Source organism: Megalobrama amblycephala, linkage group LG8 (assembly GCF_018812025.1).
Source record: "Megalobrama amblycephala isolate DHTTF-2021 linkage group LG8, ASM1881202v1, whole genome shotgun sequence".
Classification (NCBI taxonomy): Eukaryota; Metazoa; Chordata; class Actinopteri; order Cypriniformes; family Xenocyprididae; genus Megalobrama; species Megalobrama amblycephala.
Window position 1 is genome coordinate 28850550 of NC_063051.1, and position 25090 is coordinate 28875639.

A 25090-nucleotide genomic window follows, 5' to 3' on the forward strand; every position below is an offset into this window, starting at 1 on the left:
GAGGGTGAGTAAATTATGGGACATTTTCATTTTTGGGTGAACTAACCCTTTAATGATTAGCGGAGTGGAGACTTTCATTGACATTGACACACACACACACACACACAGTCATCTCTACGACACAGAAACGTACCGACAGGACAGGCGCCCTCTGACACCACCAGCACCTCTGTCTGCAATTTGCAGGCATCTTTGCGCAGGAGACAGTGGTTCTCATAGCTCTCCCCATTAGATCCGCACACTGGAGCATAGTCACTGCTGCACTGTAAAGAGAGAAAGAGGCACAGGTGTCACAGATGCATGTTTCTGTTGTAAATGTTTAATGGTCGAGATCAGATGAGGACAAACTTTAATTACATCGGCACTCTGAAACACAAGACACCTGTTCGGGTGTACCTGCATGCAGATAGCGAAGAGTGAAATAATGGCTGGTAATACAGCTGACCGTGACCCTACGGCACAGACACACACAGGGGGAGGAACACAAGACCGCTGGTGTCGTTGTGGCCAGCTGTGGTGTGGCGCCTGGAGGAAGCAGGTCACCCAGAGGCAAGAACACAGAAGGTGAACCGATTTCACTCGTATTTCAACCCCATAGAAGCAAATAGAGGTTATTTACATCAGCCATTAAACAAGAGGTCATCCATCTATCTGAATACACACATGCACACACAACTGACACACAGCAAACACACTGTAAAATCACTGGAAACACACACGCACACCAAACACAGAACTGCTGACTAATGGCCTGAGGGGAAAAGAGAGCACAAGAGAGAAGGACAAAACAGAGACACGAGAGGGAGGGTGACTCTTTCAAAGTTTGAAATCTCTAGTGTGATTTATAAATCACAGGCGGCCAGCCATAAAAACTGGTGGAGAAGGTGATTTAATGAATCAGATCGCACTGAATCTGTCTGAAACGTCCACTGATATACATTGCAGTGATGTTGGGTGCACTTCTGAAATAAAGAGGCATGTTAATTCATGTTTAAAATTCATGTTTATACCAGTTAAATGTATATGGAACAGCATTAAACTATCAACAAACAACTAATACTATTGTATTTTTTTACTTTTAACCAAAAATGAAAATTCTGCCATCATTTACTCATCCTCATGTCTTTTCAAACCTGTATGAGTTTCTTTCTTCTGTGGAGCATAAAAGAAGATATTTAGAGAAATGTCCCAGTGTTTTTTGTTTCCCCATACAATGGAAGTCAATGGTCAATGTTGTTTGGACGTCAACATTCTTCAAAATATCAAAATATGAGGGAATTTTCATTTTTGCATGGACTATCCCTTTAACATACTATATTTAAAAAAAAGTCTCAACAAAATTCCATTAAGTTTTAATACATTTCCGACATATTCTTATGGAAATATTTTATATTTTGGCAAATTGGTGGCTAATTTGTATGAATTTGTACAATCTTATTCATACGTTTTCTTACAATCTTCTTAGATTTAGGGGTGGAGCTTCATCACCACCTCATAAAATAGTTTTCTTACGAGATCAGGTTAAAATGTTTGTGTTGCTTCAATAATACAGTACAATAATAAGCAACTACTATACAATAAAAAGCTTATTTCAAAACACTGCTTCAGGAAGCATCAGAGCACAAATGAATCAGTGTATCGAATCTGCTATTCGGAGCGCCAAAGTCACGTGATTTCAGCCGTTGGCAGTTTGACACATGATTTGATACGCTGATTCATTTATGCTCCGATGCTTCTTGAAGCAGTGTTTTGAAATCGGCCATCACTAAATAAGTCATTATTTTGTTTTTTTTGGTGCACCAAAAATATTCTCGTCACTTTATAATATTAATATTGAACCACTGTACTCACATGAACTGATTTAAATATGTTTTTAGTACCTTTATGGATCTTGAGAGAGGAAATGTCATTGCTCCCTATGGGGGCATCACTGAGCCATCGGATTTCAACTAAAATATCTTAATTTGTGTTCCGAAGATTAATGACGGTCTTACGGGTGTGAAACGGCATGAGGGTGAGTAATAAATGACAGAATTTTCATTTTTGGGTGAACTAACCCTTTAATAAAAAATGGCTCAACAAAGACCATTTCAAGTTAATTTGGATTCAGACCTGACCAAAAATAGTGATTAATTAGGAGTGGCTGATTTATTTATTTATTTTATTTACTGTAATTAGTAAATCTAGTAAAACCAGTCTAACACATTCTGGTCAGTTTGCATCTTGATTTTTACTCTTACTTTTGGACCCCATGCTGTCGGAATTACATGCTTTGCAATGCTTCTCATAGAAAGATCCATTTATCTAATCATTTATCTAGTCATGTAATTTGATAAAAATTTGTTAGGCAAAGGAAGTAATACAAATGTGTGAGACAAAGGAAGTAAAAACAGTACAAATCAACAAAATTAATTAGAAAGAGAAAAGACGAAGAATCTGTAGTTGGAGACAGATACTTCAAGAACAAGATTTAAACAGGTGTGTGTCCATTCATATTGACTTTACACAAATCAACTCAGTTCCTTTACAAACAGATAAGTCAATCAGGCAAAAATATGGATTTTCGAGGCATTGATTTCAGGCTGATGCTCAAACCTTTACTATCTATATTAACAGAAAAAGAACATGAGCGATTGACAGAAGGGAGAGATGAATGAAAGACTGAGTAGAAAGATATACACAATTGAAAGGCTGAAATAAGAAAATGGATAAATAGCAGGTGAAGGATGAATAGAGAGGAAGGAAATATGATATAACGGCTGTTTCCTCATACATCTTCAACCAGCAGCCGCTTTTTGACGAGGATATTAAAACGTGTCATTAAGAGAAATTCTTTCTTCCTGTTCTTCCATTTACTGTAACTGCTCTCATCTATCTCTCATATCGTTTTTCATGCTCTGTAGAACTGTGTCCTAGCACTCTTTTACCAACCTGGTCTCAATGTTATACATATCATATATTATCAGAAGATCCAAAAAACTGCTGCTGTAATAATTACCACAGGAACTGAAGTGATGGGCAAGATATCCCAAAAAGTAACAGTAGGCGTAACACTTTACAGTAAGGTTTCATTTGTTAAAATTAGCTCTGTCATGACAACTCTCTGAGAGATTGGCATAGTAATGGTTATGGCAATTTAATGTACTTTGATATTGGTGGAATAGATCTGCTACGCTGCTGCAGATCAAGTACAGGACTTGCTACTGCCGATACATTCACAGACATTGCTGTGAACAAGTAAGACATGCTGCTGCTGCACATATAACATACATGAAATAAACCCCATAGCAGATCTATACAGGTGGAGCTGGGGAAGGTGGAGGGTTTCTGAAAGTGCGCTGATACCACAGCAACCAATCAGCTGCGCTATGTAGATAATGATGTGATCACTACCAAATGAGTTAAGGACCTATCAACCAGCGCCATCTAGAGTTTCATGCCAGAACTTTGTATTTAAATATGTTAATGTGAATTAACAATGAACAATATTTTATAGCATTTATTAATCTTAGCTAATGCTAACATTTACTAATACATTTTTTAATCAAAAATGGTATCTGTTAACATTAGTTAATTCACCCTGAACTATCATGAACAAACAATGTACAGCATTTTTATTAAAGGCACACTATGTAAATTTTCACTGCTAGAGGTCGCTTATTCAAAACAAAGGTGTAGCTTAATGACGCCTTGATTTCTCGGAATCATGGGAAATGTTGTCTTCACGTCTACAGCCGGTGGAAAAGAATCAGGAAGGGACTTAGGCAGAAATCATGTTCATGGATGAGATTATTAACATTACTGTAGTATGAAGCAGAGCAGGGCCGAGTGCTGTAGGAGCTGAAAGAGGCAGCTGGAGCGATTGCTAATGAGAGACGAGCGCGACACACGGCTCGAGAGTAGAGGAACATTTATTATACCACAGACGCCGCTTCCGCTACTTCTGGTCAAGCGTATGTGGGGTAAAGCAGCAATGTTTTATCATATTAGAGAAATTTCTGTGTTGAAAGTTGTTATTGTGCTACTCTGCGTTTGCTTGGCGGCTACTATGAGACACTTAATGCACACTGCATTAAGATAGATTGATATTAGGCATGGTAAAACATGGTACTCGCTGTAAATCAAGAAAAAGTGATTTAAACAATAAGACTTACTTATTATAAGACTTATGTATCCATCCAAACAGTTGCTCACCTGTCTTATAAAACACATAATATATTAACACGTCTTTTGTGTTTCCATGGTTTCTACAAAATAAAACCAGAAATGGAGTGTAATGCGGTTATTATGTCATTGATAGGCGACGCACGGACACGGTCCGTGTCCTGGTTAAAACTGCTTATTTCTCTGGATTTAAACATTCTTAGAAACATTTGGGATAATATAAGTACACAAAATAAGTCAACAAAATATATAACACTGTTCTTGTGTTTTTTGGATATTTTAATCTAAAAATCTTAGATATTGTGCCTTTAAAGGTGCCATCGAACGTTTTTTTACAAGATTTAATATAAGTCTAAGGTGTCCCCTGAATGTGTCTGTGAAGTTTCAGCTCAAAATACCCCATAGATTTTTTAAATTAATTTTTTTAACTGCCTATTTTGGGGCATAATTAGAAATGCGCGATTCAGGCTGCGACCCCTTTAATTGGTCGCGCTCTCCGCCCCCTCCCGAGCTCTCGACTCTATCATTGCATAAACAAAGTTCACACAGCTAATATAACCCTCAAAATGGATCTTTACAAAGTGTTCATCATGCATGCTGCATGCATACATCGGATTATGTGAGTATTGTATTTATTTGGATGTTTACATTTGATTCTGAATAAGTTTGAGGCTATGCTCCGTGGCTAACGGCTAATGCTACACTGTTGGAGAGATTTATAAAGAATGAAGTTGTGTTTATGAATTATACAGACTGCAAGTGTTTAATAATGAAAATAATGACGGCTCTTGTCTCCGTGAATACATGTACTGTTAAACATTTAGAAAGACAGTTTACAAATATCACTAAAAATATCATGTTATCATGGATCATGTCAGTTATTATCGCTCCATCTGCCATTTTTCGCTATTGTCCTTGCTTGCTTACATAGTCTGATGATTCAGCTGTGCACAGATCCAGACGTTAATACTGGCTGCCCTTGTCTAATGCCTTGTACATGGGCTGGCATATGCAAATATTGGGGGCGTACATATTAATGATCCCGACTGTTACGTAACAGTCGGTGTTATGTTGAGATTCGCCTGTTCTTCGGGGGTCTTTTAAACAAATGAGATTTATATAAGAAGGAGGAAACAATGGAGTTTGAGACTCACTGTATGTCATTTCCATGTACTGAACACTTGTTATTTAACTATGCCGAGGTAAATTCCATTTTTAATTCAAGGGCACCTTTAACTTGCTTATTGCTAGGTCATGTTAGCTAATCCATTAACTAAGGTTGACAAATATGAATTAGCTAAGCTAAATGAGCTAGTTATGCTACTAATAATTTAGCTTATATTTTTTTATAAATATGAAATATTAAAAATTGTGTTTTTGAGAGTAATTTGATCTAAAACATGTTTATTTGAATATAAAACATATCGAACAGAATCTTTCTCTGTGTGTGTGTGTTTATGATGAGATAAAAAGTGGTAATGGTTTATATTGCAATATAGTTTTATAGTTTAAAATAAGCTACTAAATATAATTTAGTAATGTCTGTTCAATAATGTCAATAATGAAAGGAACTTTCATTATAATTTCATTATATTTTTTTACTTAATTAGATCCAACTCATTAGATTCAATTTTATGGATGCAAATCAGAAGATAGGATTATTAATAACAAAGGAACGAAAAGCTTGGCAATGCCGGAACAGTTTCACATTATGTAACACTGATAAACAAGACTCAAGAGTAATACATTTTAAATATAACTGGATGAGCAACATTAAACAGATGATACAGTATATTCACATTTGCACACCTGCACATCAATTCTAGACTAATGTGCCATGTTACATGGTGTACGCGCATTACAGTTTTCTCTGTTTTTCCCCCTTTAATAGTTGATATACTGCAGTATCACAACCAGTCGGAATATGATGATTTTATGTTTCTTTCTTTCTTTCTTTTTTTTTTGCTGCCTCTGGTCTCCATCCACTGAGCAGCTCAGATCTTCACCTAAATGTTTCCTTTTGTGTTCCACAGAAGAAAGTCATATACTAAATTCTAAACTCACTTAATGCAACAAAGAAATTTAGGGCAGCAACTGAACTTAAGTTTTTAAGTATAATCAAATAGACTCTCATTTCATCTAATTTTTAAGTTAATTTAAATTACATTAAACTGACTTTAAAAATCCAGCTGAATCTTGTATAGCTTAAAAAAATCAAGTTGCAGTTGATTAAATTACTTATAATATAACTTATAAATACTTATAATTTTTTACAATGTACAGGTTCAGAATGTCATGAGTGTGTAAATGATTACAGGACTTTCATTTTTGGTGAACTATTCCTTTAAAGAAAGCTCCATTTGTAGGATACATTAACACATTTTAGAATAGCACCGTGATTTGTCAAAAAAGGTTCTAAATTAATTAGCATACAGGAACACTTTTCATTTGTTTCATTGTTAAAGTCCCTGTAAAGTCAATTCTGAGAATTCTTTCTAAACACTTTATAAATGTTACAAATGTATTGCTGAAACACACTACAAAGACTGTGAATTGTGTAATGCTTAATTGTGAAGTTAGAGCGTTAAACAGTTTTTCACCAAGTCTCTGTTCAGGATTTTTTGGGCGGAGCTAAAACGGGGGTCTGATGACGCACTTGGACTCCCGAGCATAGCCCCTCCCCTAACACTATATAACTGTCGCTGACGCACCGAGCGTGGCGCCGCCTCTAACTCTACAGCGGTTCACTCGCTCAATCACGAGTGTCATTACAGTTATACACCCCTTTGCACATTTACATGGTTGTTATAATATACAATATGCTCGGTCTCCTTATTTAAATTGTCTAAAACGACGATATGAAATATTCTAAAGTGATCGTTCTACACCAGATAATTTTACAAACTTTCATCAGACAGCTGGGATTCACAGATAATCCGCTGTTTTTGGTAATTGTGACTGAACAGACCTCGGCCCCCCTCGCGCCTCGGCCTTCCTACCGTCCCACCGATAACCGATGATATATGGGGCTGGACAGAGTCTCTCCCGTCCCGGCCTTCATCCTCCCGTCTCGCGGCACCGTCATTTGTCGACTCGACAACAGTCGGCAGTTCGTGCCCACCAATGAGTGTAAGTTGCCGAGTTTGCTTATGTTATAATTAGTAGGTAGTCCACAGTAACTCTGCTAAAATTTGCAATCATCTAAATGATTCTTTTCATATGCATCAGTATGTTTGACTCATTAGACTCAAGTTAGTTGAGACTGCAGCTCTCGCGAGTGGGCGTGGCTTCAGCGCCGCCAGAGGACACGCCCCCAGCGTTTGAGAGCAGAGAGCGCTGCCTATTTTTTCGAGATTTTGATAACTTATTTAATTTATTTGCAGATTTTTTTAATCATTCAAATTTGGCTGGGTGGTTAATAACACATTTTTCTGCAGAGTGAAAAACTCAGAACACATACTTTAAAATGACTTTACAGGGACTTTAAAGCATTTGTTAGGGAACTTTAAATAAAGTGATATTCCCTTCATTACCTAAAGGGGTCACTGTATCCCCTAATTAAAAGAGCAAGAAATGTCCTGTACTATTAAAACAACGCTGTACGAAAACCGAGTCTCTTTTATACCGAGTCTCTAATACATTAGAGATGACTCCACATGACTCGCATACACCTGCCAAATTACACACATTATCTGACTGTAGACTGAGATGTGTTGAAAAAACTTTAAATTACTCAGAGCTCTTAAATACAGTAATGAATTGGTAGGTGGAAAAGAAAAGAAAGAGAGAGGAAGGAAAGGAGCTAGGCAAAAGTCAGTTAGCATGTTGCTGTGTGTGCAGAGGTTATGTTACTGTGATAGTGGCTCCTAATGGAAGCTATCGCTAGCATTATTGAGCTAAAGCACTCAGTTCTTCATATCGCTTCCAAGGTGATGGTCTCGTCTGTGGATGTTGAATGCATGTGTGTGTGTGTGTGTGTGTATGCGCGCACACGTTTTTGTGATTTACGAGGACACAAATTTGTATGATGACATGGGTATTACACTGGTATTACGACATAAACATGAAATATGAGGACATTTCATGAGTCCTCATATTTAAAATAGCTTGAAAAATATACTAAAAAATGTAAAAATGCAGAACGTTTTCTGTGATGAGTAGGTTTGGGGTAGGGGAGGTGTAGGGGGATAGAATGTACAGTTTGTACAGTATAAAAAACATTACGCCTATGGAATGTCCTTGACTAAGATAGCAAAACAAACCTGTGTGTGTGTGTGTGTGTGTGTGTGTGTGTGTGTGTGTGTGTGTGTGTGTGTGTGTGTGTGTGTGTGTGTGTGTGTGGCAGTGTGACACACTGACCCTTCCATTACCTGCTTGTCTATATGACCACTTGGGGACTGGCAGCCACAGAACAAACAGCACAAACACACATATTCACACATGATGGCTGGGATTTTTGAGAAGTAGAGCACTTATCCTTGAGTGTTCTCTTCACTCAACCTCAGACGTACACTAACACAGACACACACGCGAACACACACACAAACTGGTATTCCTGTCATTATGAGGACATTATGGTTTTTATACTTAGCTGATGACATTTTCTAGCCCCTACCCCTAAACTTTCTCATCACATGAAACTTTCTGCATTTTTACATTTTCAAAAAACATAATTTAGTGTGATTTTTTTATAATCTGTTTTCCTCATGGGGACCAAAAAAATCCCCCACAAGGACCAGGATTTCGGATACTGCCATTATTGTGGGGACGTAGGGTATACATGAACACACACACATTTGTTTTTGTGAATTGTGGGGACATTCCACAGGCGTAATGGTTTTTATACTGTACAAACCGTATTTTCTATCCCCCTACCCCTAAACCTACCCATCACAGGAAACTGTGCACATTTTTACTTTCTCACAAAAACTCATTCTGTATGATTTATAAGCCTTTTGAAAAATGGGGACATGGGGTAATGTCCTCATAAGTCACCCTCTCCTTCTAATACCTATGTCATACCCATGTCATTATACAAATTTGTGTCCTGATATGTCACAAAAATGGACACACACACACACACCACAGTAAATACTCCTTTTCTTTCTCTGATCTAAAAATAATTCTGTTAATAAGCTTTTTTTATTTTATGCTTTCTCATATTCATTTAATACATTCTTTATCATTTTATTTCCACTTTTCAGAACAATTTTCCACATTCTCTCTGACCCTTGAAATTGTTGAATTTATTTTATTTTTTGCTTTTAAGACTTCAATATAAATGCCCTTTTTTCATGTGGAATGAGTAACAGTGCTTTGCTGAATATTGCCCCATCCTTCAACAGCCTTTGTTCTTTCCCATATTAATTTAATACATTCTTTATAATTTTATTTTCAATTTTTCATGACCAATTTTCACATTCTCTATGACCCTTGAAAGTGCTGATTTATTTTATTTTATTTTATTTTTATTTAATTTTATTTATTTATTGCTTTTTAATACTTCAATGTAAAAAACTTTTTGCATGTGAAATGAGTAACAGTGCTTTGGTGAATATTATAATAAATCCAAATTTGCCCCATCCTTCCACAGCCTCCTTGGTTTCTCATTTTTGATTCTTATTGTTAGTTCTTGTAAAGTTACAAATAATAGCCTTTATCCTGTAGACATCTCCATAATTGGACGGGCCAGAAGAAATTGGACAGGCCAGAACAGAAGAGAAATACACAGAAAAAAACATACATACACATAGAAATATGACTAAGTTCAGGGTACCCCTATCTGAATGGAAGAGTCAGAGAACCTCGTTTTGGAGTGGAGCATCCAAACCCAGCTGTAGTCATACAGGTGTACAATTACACCAGCCTGAGTCATCGGACCTGGTGTTTTACACTCACGTCCGAGTGCGCATCCAAAATATCACTCTCCAATTCTCTCAAACTCCTCCATTCAGACAGCACTAACCAAAAAAAAAAAATAAATCACAAATAATAGAAATAGGATAATAAAATGAAATACAGCACAGTAAATCCAAATGAGTTTAGTAACTCTGTGCTAAGTTTGGAGTACCCTTATCTATTTAGTACTAATCCTGCTCCAACACACCTGGCTGCATTTTTTATGCAAACTCAAAGACCTTAATTAGTTTATTGATGTGCGTTCGCCAGTAATTAGAGCTGGAACTAAACTCTGCTGGAAAAGTGGCTCTCCGGTACCAGGAATAAAAAAAACTAAGTTTGTGGGAGTGTGAAATTAGACATTTTTTTGCAACTAAAGGCTGGAATTCACTACATGACTTTTGCTCATATTTTGAACTGATTTGCAGTCTAGAATTGTTGCCGAAAGTCTGCAGATTTTGGGCAGTCGGAATTTGACAGAAAATTGTCCAGTATATGATGAGCACAGACTCTGATTATTTATCTTCAGACTATAATTCCATCCAGCTGGAGGATATAAAAACATATTTGATATTTTGAGCCAATTTTAGAACACATATCTTAGTGTAAGAAGTCACTACTCAGACCAAAGCTGTCCTCTATCTATCAGTGTCGCAATGAAATACAATACAAATACAATAATAATACAAAAGTAAATTAAAAGAACAAACATAAGAAATTAGCTTTAAATGGGTCATGAATTGAGAAATCAACTTTTCCTTGAGCCTTTGATATATAAGAGGTCATCGTACTATAAGAATATCCTGAAAGTTTCATAAGTGAAAACTTCCTTGTTAGTCCAATAAAAGCTTTTATTGACACCAGCGAATGTGCTAATAGATAGGTGAAACGCCACCTACGCAGTAGAAATCAACGCCTACTTCATCATTGCAACGTTAGCCCCGCCCACTGGCATGTTAGTGAGATGAGGAGGAGAGAATAGCGATACAGGACTAAAAATAACATTACCTTTCAAAGGATCCTAATGTGAGGAAAATGGTTATTTATTTTCAACAATGTGAATGTCTCAGTTGAGCTTTATTTATTTGTATTCGGTACATTTCACTGTGGATTCTTTGGTAAATCAATCATCTCAAATCAAGTCAATCTTTTACGATATGGACTCGACAGTAATGCAACAACATGTAAGTAACCGTGTTAATTCTAATGCCTGATCTGATATGTAATGATTCATGTACAGTCAGATGTTCTTTGTCTATGTGTCAGTCAATTAAACCAGTGACTAAATGGTCAACTTCATGTCGTTTCTCTTAGTAGGATGAAAATAATCTGTTATTTAAACGGTGATTAAATTATATATAGAAAGTGATCAAAGAACGCTCTCTTTTACAATCGCTTGAGCTGTCAATCAAACAGCGTGAGTTTATCAGTGACTGAGTTCTAGACTTGTGCCAAAACTCCCATTTTATTCGAAGAATCTCTTAGTTACGTCGCATTTGCACTGTTAGTTATGATGAAAGCATTCGTTAGTGTGCAGAAATTGAGTTGCAATGACGAGATCACTGCTTTCATGAGCTCAACAACATGTGATCGGCTACAGTGTTCATCACTGCAACCTTTTATGCCACGATCTAAATATAATGCCATAGATCTAAATGTAATCATCACTTTTCACGATTTTCTACCTTGAGAGCTGTAATAGTAAAAACGTTTTTGAGAGAGTAATAGCAAAGGTGTTAGCCAATCACAGCAGTGGACATTCACACTGAAGTCTCACAGCAGATACGCCCCTTAAAACAGAGCGTTCAAATAAGAGGATTAAAATCAGGGTAGGAAAAATGCCTTTTATTTCTAAATTATGACATTTTTTGAAGTAAAAAGCATACTAAGATTATAAGTGCACCCCAGGAAACATTATAAAACAATGCAGTTCATGACCCCTTTAATATTTGACTCAACAGCACAGATAAAACAACTTACTGCGCCACTCACCTCTAACTCCCGCTGTAATCTGTCCATACTGACCACGTCTATAGCCAAGACTGCATCCAAAATCTGTTCAGATTTTAAAAGCCATGTAGTGTATTCCAGCCTTTAATTTCAATAAACTACTATATATTACAATACAAAAACTATGTATTTCAATAAAATAAAAGAAATTAAATTTTCTTGTATATTTGTATTTTAAAATATCCTATCTGAGTAAATTAAAACCTTTATTCTTTAACAACATTGCATTCAACAGGAAACTGAACATCATTCCTACTGTATAAAATGTTCTCTTGAATCAGTAAATTTCCATTCTGATTTTCCATTACCATATTCCATTTGAGCTTTGTGCAAGAATACTACTCTTGTACTGGTTCCTCTCTTGGATCCATTATTGTATGACAGTTACATGCACAGATGTGTAATTTAAAGTGTGTCGGTGTATGTTTTTCAGTGTTTTTCTTTTCTAAATTGGAACATGACAGACTCAGAGCCATGCCAGACCAGATATTATATAGTGCTTTGGCACTTGCACATAGTTATTTGACTCGCGGACTGCAAGACAGATGGCCAGAGTGCAAGGATAAATTAAAGAGAAAAAAACCAAAATGCTTGAATTTTTATGCAGATAAAAATACAGCCACCACACACAGGAGATTTTAAAGATGTGCAGGTATTTCAAATTCACACATACACTACTGTTCAAAAGTTTGGGGTCAGATGTTGGGGTCAGATGATCAAAAGTGCCATTATAGACATTTAAAAAGTTACAAAAGGTTTCTGTTTCAAAAAAAATAAAATACTGTACTTTTGAAATTCTATTCATCCTGAAAAAAATATTCACAGTTTACACCAAATGTTTAAGCAGCACAAATGTTTCCAACATTGATAATAATAAAAATATTTCTTGAGCACTAAATAAACATATTAGAATGATTTCTGAAGGATCTTGTGACACTGAAGACTGGAGTATTGATGCTGAAAATTCAGCTTTGCATCACAGGAATAAATTACATTTTAAAGCTGCAGTCCGTAAGTTTTGCCTCTTTGTCGCCATCTCTGTTTGAAACCTGCAATTGCAGTGATTTGTGGAATTATTATCGTTATGTGGGTTGTGCATCGGCATGGCTCCTCAGCGCGGATGAATCTAATGTTTGCTGTCAGTGACCACACTGATGTGGATACTGTACTTCGGAATCACAGATTCTACATCTTGGAAGTATGACCAAAATAATAATTTTCATTTGAACAAAAAAAAAAAAAAAGTTACGGAATGCAGCTTTAAAATATATTCAAATAGAAAAGAGTTATTTTAAATTGTAAAAAATATTTCACAATATTACAATGTTACTGTATTTTTGATTAGTGTTGCTTTCGTCAACGAAAATTATGACTAAATATCGTCGTCAACGAACCTTTATCACGTGACGAAAACGAGACGCAACATAAATGCTGGTCATGTGACGATGACTAAAATTAAATGTATAATGCACAATTGTTAACGAATAAAAACGAGACTAAATGTGGTTTAGAAAATAAAAACTATGCTAAAATGTCTCTTCATTTCGTTGACCAAAACGAGACGAGACGAGACGAGACGTTTAGTCGCGTTATTATTATTTTGTAGTATTTCTGTTTCCTGTGTCTCACTTCAGGAGCTGCATCAGGTCGCACTGCGCAGACGCAAGTCACTTTCTCAAGCCCCACCCGTGGCATTATTTAGGACAGTGGTTCCCAAACTGGGGTACGCGTAAAATGCACATATCATAGAAAATGCACATCATAAAGCAGATTCTCACGATTAAAATGAATCCAAAATCAACATAATTGTAACACGGTTCATAGATGTGGGAAGAAGGAGGCGGGAACCGGCGAACGTTCAACAAAAGTTGAATTCAAAATAAACAAAGAACAAAACGAAAGTAATGCCGGCAGACCCTCGCGGACGTCTGCCGGCCACACAAACATAATAAAACATAAAATAAAGTCCAGGCCTGGTCCTCTCTCGTCCTTCACTGATGTCGCTCCTCCTTTTATGCCTCCGGAGCTCCTCCGTGAGAGACTCGAGGCCGGCGCGCCTCGCAGGTAATGCTCATTATCACTCGCGTCACCGGCCTCGCGCCGTTCCCTCACGGCTCTCGCCCGCCCTGCTCGTCACATACCCCCATCGCCCCTCGCAGGCCGGGGGGTACTCCCGAGACTACGCTTTACTCCCCCCCGGGGCCTGTCTCGGCGGTCGCAGCACCTGGGGGTAAGGACAGACGAGACGAGAGAAAGGAGACGGAAGCAAGAGGAGCGACAGAACGAGAGAGGGGAGAGAGGAAAAAGAGAGAAAAAAAAAATTCTTGGTCCGGTTCCCAGACACACTGCCGCTCGGTCCTCAGCCAGCCAGGAGGCTCTTCCTCGCGGTGCCATGCGGTGGCACTGGACGCACGGTGGACGGCCCGATCCTCGACCGCCTCCTGGCGGCCGGCGATGGCTCCTCCGGACTGAGGGCAGCCGGCAGCGAGTCCCCCGTTCCCTGCTCCTCCCCTTTATGGCGGACGGCAGCAGGCTCCGGCCCACGGCGAACGGCGGCGACTCCTCCGCTCCCTCTTGGACGGCAGCCACCCCACCTTGTCCCAGGGGCACGGCCTCGAGCTCTCCGTCCCACCTGTCACTAGGCTCCAGCACCACCGCCTCGGGCAGCTTCTCGCGGTCTTCACACTCCCGCGCTGCCCGAACTCCTCAGCACCGCGATCCCCCTCAGCAGCGAGGGCTCTCCGACAGCATGTCCCTCCTTCCTCCCGGGTTTCGGCACCAATGTAACACGGTTCATAGATGTGGGAAGAAGGAGGCGGGAACCGGCGAACAAAAGTTTAATTCAAAATAAACAAAGAACAAAACGAAAGTAATGCCGGCAGACCCTCGCGGACGTCTGCCGGCCACACAAACATATTAAATCATAAAATAAAGTCCAGGCCTGGTCCTCTCTCGTCCTTCACTGATGTCGCTCCTCCTTTTATGCCTCCGGAGCTCCTCCGTGAGAGACTCGAGGCCATCGCGCCTCGCAGGTGATGCTCATTATCACTCGCGTCACCGGCCTCGCGCCGTTCCCTCACGGCTCTCGCCCGCCCTGCTCGTCACAATAATATATTGCGTTCATCACAAGATATTACTCACGGAATGATTTAACATACTTGGCTAAAAACATGTCTCTCATCTTTCCGGGATGCAGTGTGTATCCAATGTTCCTGGAACCATCCATGTTCGTTTTCCAATGTGGAATAACACAAAATAGGTATCATATTAAAGCTTAGAAGCTCAGCTTTTTAATGCACCTAGCCATTTTGAAAAACTCCTAACAAGTGCTGAGAAGTGCCTCTAAACCAGAGTTTACCGCCCTTGGGCGCCATCTAGCTGCGAAAAAATTAATAACACTTTATTAAACTATATTTTATATGCTATTTCCACAAAATTTGAACCAGATGCAGCTCACATGTAGGCGCATCACCAAAAAAGAATTTTTCTCTGATCTTATTGCCTTCTAGCCTGACGTGGTCATACTCAATTCTAGTTCGAATATGAGTCTGATACTGCTCCATTGGGCTTTGATTATGGGGGCGTATTTCAACCGATCCAGGAAAGACCTCAATTGGATAGACCTACAACCAATCAGAGCTACGCATAGTTGTCAACAGAACTCTTCTTAGCGACCATCGGGGCCAGCTGATAAATCAAACTTTTGCCGAATCCCGTAGGAAGGACGGCAAAGACATCTTTCCCATCGACAAATGCCTTGATCGCGGTCCTCTGTTCCTCTTTTAAAATGAATGCGCTGTCGATATCTTCTATAACGGACGCAATGGCGGAATCTACACATCTCAGTTCTTCAACAGCCATCATTGTTGTAAACTAATTGACCTTTCGCAAAGACTCGCCCCCCTTAGTTACTGTTGCTTTGTCCGACAAGCCGTGGCGCTGTCACACCACACAGAGTGGAAAATACTGACAACACATCGACAGACGAGACAGAGCAGGTTACTTATGATATTAAACAAAGTCCCAGCTTTCAAACTGTGTAGTTATTAAAAAAATTCAAACAATAAAAACAGTTTTGTGGCTCTTTAATGTGTTGTGACCATGATCGTGACAGATTGCTGTAGCGCCTCAGCTCAAGAGGCTCGTGAACCGATCATCTCTTCCTACTAGTCCATTTATAGCATCAAATAAACATGAATGAACATGAGAATGAATGTTGTTTCAAGCGCGGAAAGACGTCAATATGCACAATTTTTCAATTTTAACTCCACCGAGGTTAATCTTCTAACTCCTGACTGCTTTGTCGGACAAAATGGCGGATGTGGCGTTCTGATTGGTTAGATCGCTTGTCAATCAAACTCCCCAAGCGCTCTTTGATGACGTGGCTGATTACGTTTCTGGTGATAATCTGTCAATCATCGCCCTGACAATGTGATTGGTCCGAACAGTTTCTGTTCGGGCATAATTACTCCTCTACGGATCGAGTCCAGACCGAACTCCCCGACCTCAAAATGTTGTGGGTGGGGCTAAGTTCGGCTGGCATCCAGGCTAATTGTCTTCCTGAGTTATTCCATGTCAATAAAAAAAATAAAAAATATATATATATTTATTTATATTTTCTAAAAAATTAAAAAGTGTTCTATCAAATGATACCTACCTTTTGACTCTCCTTGCTACAGTTTTGGAGTTATGAGTCTTTACTATAAGAGACATCTCAAGGCATTATAAAGTATTATCTATAAGGTAACAATAATATAATAAGATAACCTTGTTTGAAATGGGTTTGGCTAAAAGAGAATTTTGGATTCGTCTATACTACTAGGTACTTATACTATATTGACTGGGTTAAATAGAATTACATAAAAAGAAAACTAAAATACAATTTTCATTGACTAAAACTAGACTAAAATGTCATCAGTTTTCGTCGACTAAAACTAGACGAAAATAGTCATGGATAATTCTGACTAAAATAAGACTAAAATGCTCAGACTTTTAGTCGACTGAAACTTGACTAGACTAAAAAGAGTATGAACGTGACTAAAACTAATAAAAACTAAAATGACAGCTTGACACAAAGACTAGACTAAAACTAAAATTAAAACAGGCTACCAAAAACAAGACTATTTTTGATCAAATACACATAGCCTTGGGTAGCATAAGAGACTTCTTTCAAAAGACCCCAAACTTGTGAACAGTATTTTATATTATATTAGTAAATAGGTGTTTACACAATATGTGTTATTGTTTTCCATCTGTGATTACTTATTAATTATTGGTCTATAGCTACATGTGTCCGATGCATTTTTAAGTATCTCATGCCGTGAGTGTTCCATTTATAAGGCACCATGTTCAACAATGTGTTTCAAACACTCCCCATCCTCCATTGTTTGGACAAACAGGTAGTCCCGACCCCAAACCAACACCAGTTGAACGTGCCAGTGTTTTTATGCCTTGCTCAGTCGGGTCACTCACACACACAGATTGCAATTCCATTTGGTGTAGCTAGTGGTCCAGAAAGAGACTGACCGCCTTCCATTTCTGTCCTTCGCTCTCTCTCCGAGTATGAGAGTTGGATCAATAGCATGTCAGTAAGTGAACTTGTGCGAATCGCATCCATTCATCTCTCTCTCTCTTACACACACTTCTCCCATTCCACTTTCTGTTTGGGAGTCTGGAGGCAGGGCAGGGCTTTGGGCAGCAGCGTCCAACCGCAGGAGTAGGGCATCCCCACACACGCCCTTAAAGCGGCGGGTACCGTCTCTCGCTGTGCATGATACTTAACCGATAACCCTCCCCACCACAGCTAGAGGCACTCACATGGCCCCAGACTAGCGTTAGTGCCACTCAATTGTATTAAGGGCAGAAATGAAAGCAGCGTGACCCTTCTTAAGTGCACAAGGCATCTTTGTGCCGAGCGAGGCTGGGCGATTGAGCAGATGCATCAAAGGAAATTCCCCCCCGCGCACTGCGCGAGCAGACAGATAATGCTATTTACCTGAGTGATGCAGCTTGGCCTGCAACAAGACACAGATGCATGATGTCTGAGTGAAGCAGAGCACTCTGACCGAGTGAGAGAATGTGTGTGTATGTGTGTGTTTTCTGTGAGAAGGCATGTGGAGGTGGTGTATTTTAATTTGTGACAGCTTGTTTACTCTGCGTGTGGCTTTTAACACGGTCACACGTTCAACACGTGGTGCTAAAAAAGCATGCAAATGTTAGTATTCGAGGAGCGCTGATTCTTACCTTAAAATCACAGATGCACGTCACCGTGTCCCCGATTCGCAGGCACTCGCCGTCAAACTTGCACGTGTTTGTGTCACACAGAAAAAGATCGGTGTCCTGCTCTTCGAACCCTGTCATGAAACATACACAAATATTGGTTATGGATATTGTACAAAACATGCTAAGAACACTAACTGTAGTTTTGAATTCAGTAAGATTTTTTTAATTCATATTTTTATTCAGCAAAAATGCATTAAAATGACAAAATGATAGCAAAACATTTATAATAAAGAGATTAAAAAAGATTTGTATTTCAAATAAATGTGGTTCTTTTGAACTTTTTGTTCATTATAGAATTCTGGAAAAAAAAAAAAAAATCATTGTTTCCACAAAATAAATATAAAGCATCACAAATGTTTTCAATATTGATAATAGTAAGAAACCTTACTTGAATATAAATAGAGAAATATAGAGGATTATCAGCAGTCATCACAGGAATAAATTACATTTTAAAATTATATTAAAATAAAAAACAGTTATTTTATTAGTATATTAATAATAATATTTTTAATGTATTTTTGTAAATGCAACCTTGGTGAGAATAAGAGACTTCTTTCAAAAACATTAAGGGTTAGTTCACCCAAAAATGAAAATTCAGTCATTAATTACTCACCCTCATGTCATTCTACACCCGCAAAACCTTCGTTCATCTTAGGAACACAAATTAAGATATTTTTGATAAAATCTGATGGCTCAGTGAGGTCTGCATTGACAGCAAGACAATTAACACTTTCAATGCCCAGAAAGCTACTAAAGACATATTTAAAACAGTTCATGTGAGTACAGTGGTTCAACCTTTACAATATAAAGCAACGAGAATACTTTTTGTGCGCCAAAAAAACCCCCAAAATAACAACTTTATTCAGCAATATCTAGTATTGGGTGATTTCAAAACACTGCTTCATAAAGCTTTGAAGCTTTACAAATCTTTTGTTTCGAATCAGTGGTTCGGATCGCCCCCCAGTGGTGAACCATTGAAATTTCGAAACACTTATGACATAACGAAGCCTCGTTTACTGAAATCACGTGACTTTGGCAGTTTGATACATGCTCCGAACCACTGATTCGAAACAAAAGATTCGTAAAACTTCATGAAGCAGTGTTTTGAAATCGCCCATCACTAGATATTGTTAAATAAAGTCGTTATTTAGTTTTTTTGGTGCACAAAAAGTATTCTCGATGCTTCATAACATCAATGTTGAACCACTGTAGTCACATGAGCTGTTTTAAATATGTCTTTAGTATCTTACTGGGCACTGAAAATGTTAATTGTCTTGCTGGCAATGCAGGCCTCACTGAGCCATCAGATTTTATGAAAAATGTCTTAATTTTTTGTTCTGAAGATGAACGAAGGTCTTACGGGTGTGGAACGACATGAGGGTGAGTCATTAATGACAGAATTTTCATTTTTGGGTGAACTAACCCTTTAAAAAATCTTACCGCCCTAATACTTAATTTAATTGTATTGTATATAGGCTAAAACAAAAATGATTTTACATTACAAAAGATCTATATATATTATAATTAACAATTATCATTCATTTTATTATTCAACATTAGACACATTTTATTGCACACAAATTTGGATTTGTTCATAATTTGCCTATTCCGGTTAGATCGGGTCACAGGATCTTATTTAGCAGACAAGCGTGTTATGTCTCAAAAATGGAACGAAATGTTTCATAATAAGTTCATATCGGTTCAACATCTCCAACAGTCTTCCCTTAAGTGCATCAGCGGTCAGATGAAGCACTGTAGTTCATTAAAACTGAATAAACACATCACTGGTGTGAAACAACCTCACAGAATTACTTCCTCGAGACAGAAGGACCTTTGGTTCCAAGCTGGATAGAGGATATTAAAGCTAAAGCATATCATGACTGCAGCAGCAAACAACAGACTCTCTGTTACAAAAGCTGCTTTGATAAAATAGAGCGTGTCCCTGGTTTGAGGTCATAACAGCCCAGGGTATGAAGCTTACAGACCTCTGTATAGAATGTGGGCAGGATGTCTCTTAATGGACTGAGGTTTTCTCCTTGTCTGTCAACATAAATGGCAAGTTCATATAGGCATACAGCAGACAACATACACACTAAGAGAAAATAACCTGTTTACAATATTGCTAAATATACTTCCAAGGGAACACTCGCTCACACCTTCAAACAAAAGTGAGATCGGAACGGATGTACCATCAGGGTGATTCGGAAGAAGCGACGTTTCAAAACCCTTCTGACCTCACAGACAATCTCTATATCTGACCATTGCATACAATGCCTTGAGTCAAAATTGAACTCAAAAGCTTCTCCCTGTAAACACAAAGACGAACAGGATGATTCAGGATGAATATTTCATAAGCTCCACCATCTGCAAGTCAAAGAACAGGATGGGCCGAGCATCCACGTCACACTGTATAACGTTACAACATGGAACCATACTGACCCTTGTGAAAAAAGTGCACTTAAGTGTATTGATCATATACTTGAAATCCTAGAGTACATTTTTAAGAAGTAGATTTCAGGCAATATAATTTATATGAATTAAAAGGATAGATTGCACTGTATGGGAATACATTTTCATGAACAGTTGTTTTTACATACTTAAGACTAACTAATAAATTGACATTAAACACTTTGAGTATTGTATGTGCTGCACTGTCAGATGAAAAACTGCATATCCAACTGTATACTTGACTGTGAATACAGTATATTCTAGTGCATTAAAAGCTGGTACAAATGACATACTTTTACTTGATCACTAGTGGGTTGAAAAAAAGTGCTCACAAGTTTAATTTTTTGCACAAAGGATATATTTGAACACTAATTAAATATCCCTTAAATACAATAAAGTTGCAGTATGTTTTAAGTACACAGCACTGACTTAAGTACAATACTATTCAAACTATTTGTTTCATTAAAATTCATACTTTTATTCAGCAAGGACGCATTAAATGGATCAAAAGTGACAGTAAAGACATTTATAATGTTACAAAAGATTATATTTCAAATAAATGCTGTTCTTTTGAGCTTTCTATTTATCAAATATCCCGAAAAAAAAAAACTGTAACTGTTTTCTACATTGAAAATTACAATATGTTTTTTGAGTCAACATTGAAAATTATAATATATGTTTTTTTGAGCAGCAAATCAGCATATTACACTGCGTTCCAAATTATTATGCAAGTGACATATCAGTTAGATTTCAGTACAATAAACATTCAGATTTTAGTTTTTCTAAGAAAATGTTTGTTTGTTTATTTATCCATGTCTTTTTAGATAACTGGTATCAATCTCAGACAAAATAATTTGTCAGGTCTACTTAGGTAAATGAAAACCCTACTTTAGAGGTTGTTCCACATTATCAAGCAAGTCACAGTTCTCATGCAATATGGGGAGGAAGAAAGATCTTTCTGAAGATGAAAAGCATGAAATGGTGCAATGTTGTGCAAAAGGCATGAAAACAACTAATATTGTGTGAAACTGAATGGAGATTATCAAATTATCATAAGATTTTGTTAGTGATTTAGAGCACAGCAGAACTTGGTCAGATAAAGGCTTATTGAGGAAAGTTACTGTCAAAAAAAATTAATTGCATTAAAAGGGCAACTATAATAAAACAAATGTTGAGCAGCAAACAGGTATTTGAAGCTGCTGGTGTCTCTGGAGTCTCAAGATGCTCTCCATGCAGGCTGGCAGTTGTGTGTAAAGATGCATTTTAGCCACCATTAACCAAACCTCACAAAGAGAAACATTTACAGTGGGTGTAGAAATATATTTTCAAACAGTTTTATTGCTGTGGTGTTTTTTGCAGCATGGGATAGTGCATAGTGCATTGTATTTCAGAAGGCACTATCCTCCTTTTTATACCATAGCTGAAAATGGCCAGTTATGAACTCCACATATCTTGCAAAAGTCATTTAAATACCCTCCATCTCACTTCCCAATAATCCAGCCCAAATCATCACCCGTCATCTCCTTGCTGACGTCACAGTCTTGTTGGAACGTGGTGGCCATTCACCAACCATCCAGAAATCCATCCATTTAGACCATCCATTGTAGTACGGCATTAGTCAGTGAATAAAACTATTTAAAAATGAGTCTTCATGTATTTCTAAACTCACTGTAAATGTTTCTCTTTGTGAGCTTTGATTAGGGGTGGCTAAAATGCATCTTTATGCACAACTGCCAGCCTGCATGGAGAGCTTCTCGAGACACCAGAGACACCAGCAGCTTCAAATACCTGTTTGCTGCTCAACACTGGCTTTTTATTAATCACTGGCGTTTTTTGACAGGAAGTTCTGACCAAGTTCTGCTGTGCTTTAAATCATTCACAGATCTTATGATAATTCGATAATCTCCATTCAGTTTTCACACAGTATTAGTTGTTTTCATGCCTTTTGCACAACATTGCACCATTTCATGCTTTTCATCTTCAGAAAGATCTTTCTTCCTCCCCATATTGCATGAGAACTGTGACTTTCTTAATAATCTGGAACAACCTCTAAGTAGGGTCTCCATAGACCTGGCAAATTATTTTGTCTGAGATTGATACCAGTTATCTAAAAAGACATGGATAAATAAACAAACAAACATTTTCTTAGAAAAACTAAAATCTGTTATTGTACTGAAATCTTACTGATATGTCACTTGAATGATTTCTGAAGGATCATGTGACACTGAAGACTGGAGTAATGATGCTGAAAGTTCAGCTTTGCTATCACAGGAATAAACTACATTTTAAAATACATTTAAATAGAAAATGAAGAGAAAATCATGCTGGGATTAAGACATTCCAAAAAAAAAAAAAAAACAACAACAATAAATTCCTATGTGTAATGTTTCTCTGGCAGGTTGTGCAGGATTATTGGAATTATTTTGAGATTTTGAAAAGATGCTATATTGATAAACATATGACACTCGTGTAGACAAACTGACCTGAGCCCAAATTAATGAGAAGAGGAGAGAGAAAATAAGATACAGGAATGGAGAGAGCGAGCGCAGCGCACAGATGGGCGCTATGATTTCTCTCGCTGAGATGAGACATGCATAAAATTTAAATATTGCCGGATCAGTTGTGTCTAGCTGTGCAGCCCATCATCCTCAGTGATGGTGCAGACTACTTAGCCGAGACAAATGAGTGAGTATGCGAGTTTGTGTGTGTGTGTGTGTGTGTGTGTGTGTGTGTGTGTGTGTGTGTGTGTGTGTGTGTGTGTGTGAGAGAGAGAGAGAGAGAGAGAGAGAGAGAGAGAGAGAGAGAGAGAGATGGGGAGAGGGAAGCACAGAGTGATACAGCGGTGCTGAAACAAGACAAGCAGCCAAAGTCTCAGGATAAGTAAGTCTGTGAGGAATGATAATGAACCAGAGACAAGCAGGCTGAGTAGAAGGGAAAGACGACACACACCATATGACACTGCAAACGCAAACACAAAAGAGGATTTCAGAGTAGGAGCTGTGGCACTCCAGCTCTGGGGTCACTTCCATTTCCATTCATCATAGTCAGTGGATTCAGTGCTTCACATGAAAAACCAGCTCTCAGATTTTGTGCTTTGAGTTCAATCACTGAATTTACTATAGTGTAACACAAGAAATTTAATGATTATGGTTCCTTAACGATTACATTAATCGAACACAAAGTGCCATGTGTTCCCCGGGTAAGCGACGCACACGCACCTGGGCCATCCACGTGATGTAAAAGAAAACGTGATTCATCAGACCAGGCCACCTTCTACCATTGCTCCGTGGTCCAGTTCTGATGCTCACGTGTTTTGGCTCTTTCGGCGGTGGACAGGGGTCAGCATGGGCACCCTGACTGGTCTGCGGCTATGCGGCCCCCATACACAACAAACTGATGCACTGTGTATTCTGACACCTTTCTATCAGAACCAGCATTAACTTCTTGAGCAATTTGAGCTACAGTAGCTCGTCTGTTGGATCGGACCACACGGGCCAGCCTTCGCTCCCCACGTGCATCTATGAGCCTTGGCCACCCATGACCCTGTCGCCGGTTCACCACTGTTCCTTCCTTGGACCACTTTTGATAGATACTGACCACTGCAGACCAGGAACACCCCACAAGAGCTGCAGTTTTGGAGATGCTCTGACCCAGTCGTCTAGCCATCACAATTTGGCCCTTGTCAAACTCGCTCAAATCCTTACGCTTGCCCATTTTTCCTGCTTCTAACAAAATGTTCACTTGCTGAATAATTTATCCCACCCACTAACAGATGCCAATTAAAATTTGTTTAGTCAATTCAAATTTGTTACATGATATGCTGATAAATTACTAAAATTGATAACATACTGTATTTGCTTATAACGGCTTAATAACGATCATTCAAAGACATTACATTGTGGCACAAAATAGAGTAAAGCACTGAACAGAAATTAGAAAAGTGGTTTTACTGTTTGTAGGTCAATGAACACAAGCAGAAGAACATCTTTGTCCATTACAGTGTGTTGCGTCTCTTATTTCGAATCGAATATGACTGAAAGTAATGGCTTGTGGTTCAGCGAGTGAGTCAGATGTTAATTTGGTAACCACTCCAACTATTTCAGTGTGTAAGTGAGATGTTTTAGAGTTTGTGTGTGACTCATTTGTGAGTCATTTTAATTGACTCATTAAAAATAACTAACTTTCATTGGTGAATCAGGCTACACTGGTTGCATGTAGCTTGGTTGTCTGTCTCAAATTCAATTCAGACTGCACATCTACATCTCAGTTAACTGGTGATATGATTTTA

At 38.2% G+C, this 25090-nt stretch overlaps 1 protein-coding gene across 1 annotated transcript in view; it reads right to left on the bottom strand.

The window, feature by feature from the left end:
• Nucleotides 1–25090, bottom strand: part of tmeff2b (transmembrane protein with EGF-like and two follistatin-like domains 2b) — a 90893-nt gene that overhangs the window by 52799 nt on the left and 13004 nt on the right. The window contains exons 2-3 of the mRNA XM_048200430.1: nt 18316–18425; nt 134–263 (exon numbers count right to left, since the gene is read on the bottom strand). Coding sequence (XP_048056387.1) covers nt 134–263; nt 18316–18425 — 240 coding nt within the window. The remainder of the gene's footprint in view (nt 1–133; nt 264–18315; nt 18426–25090) is intronic.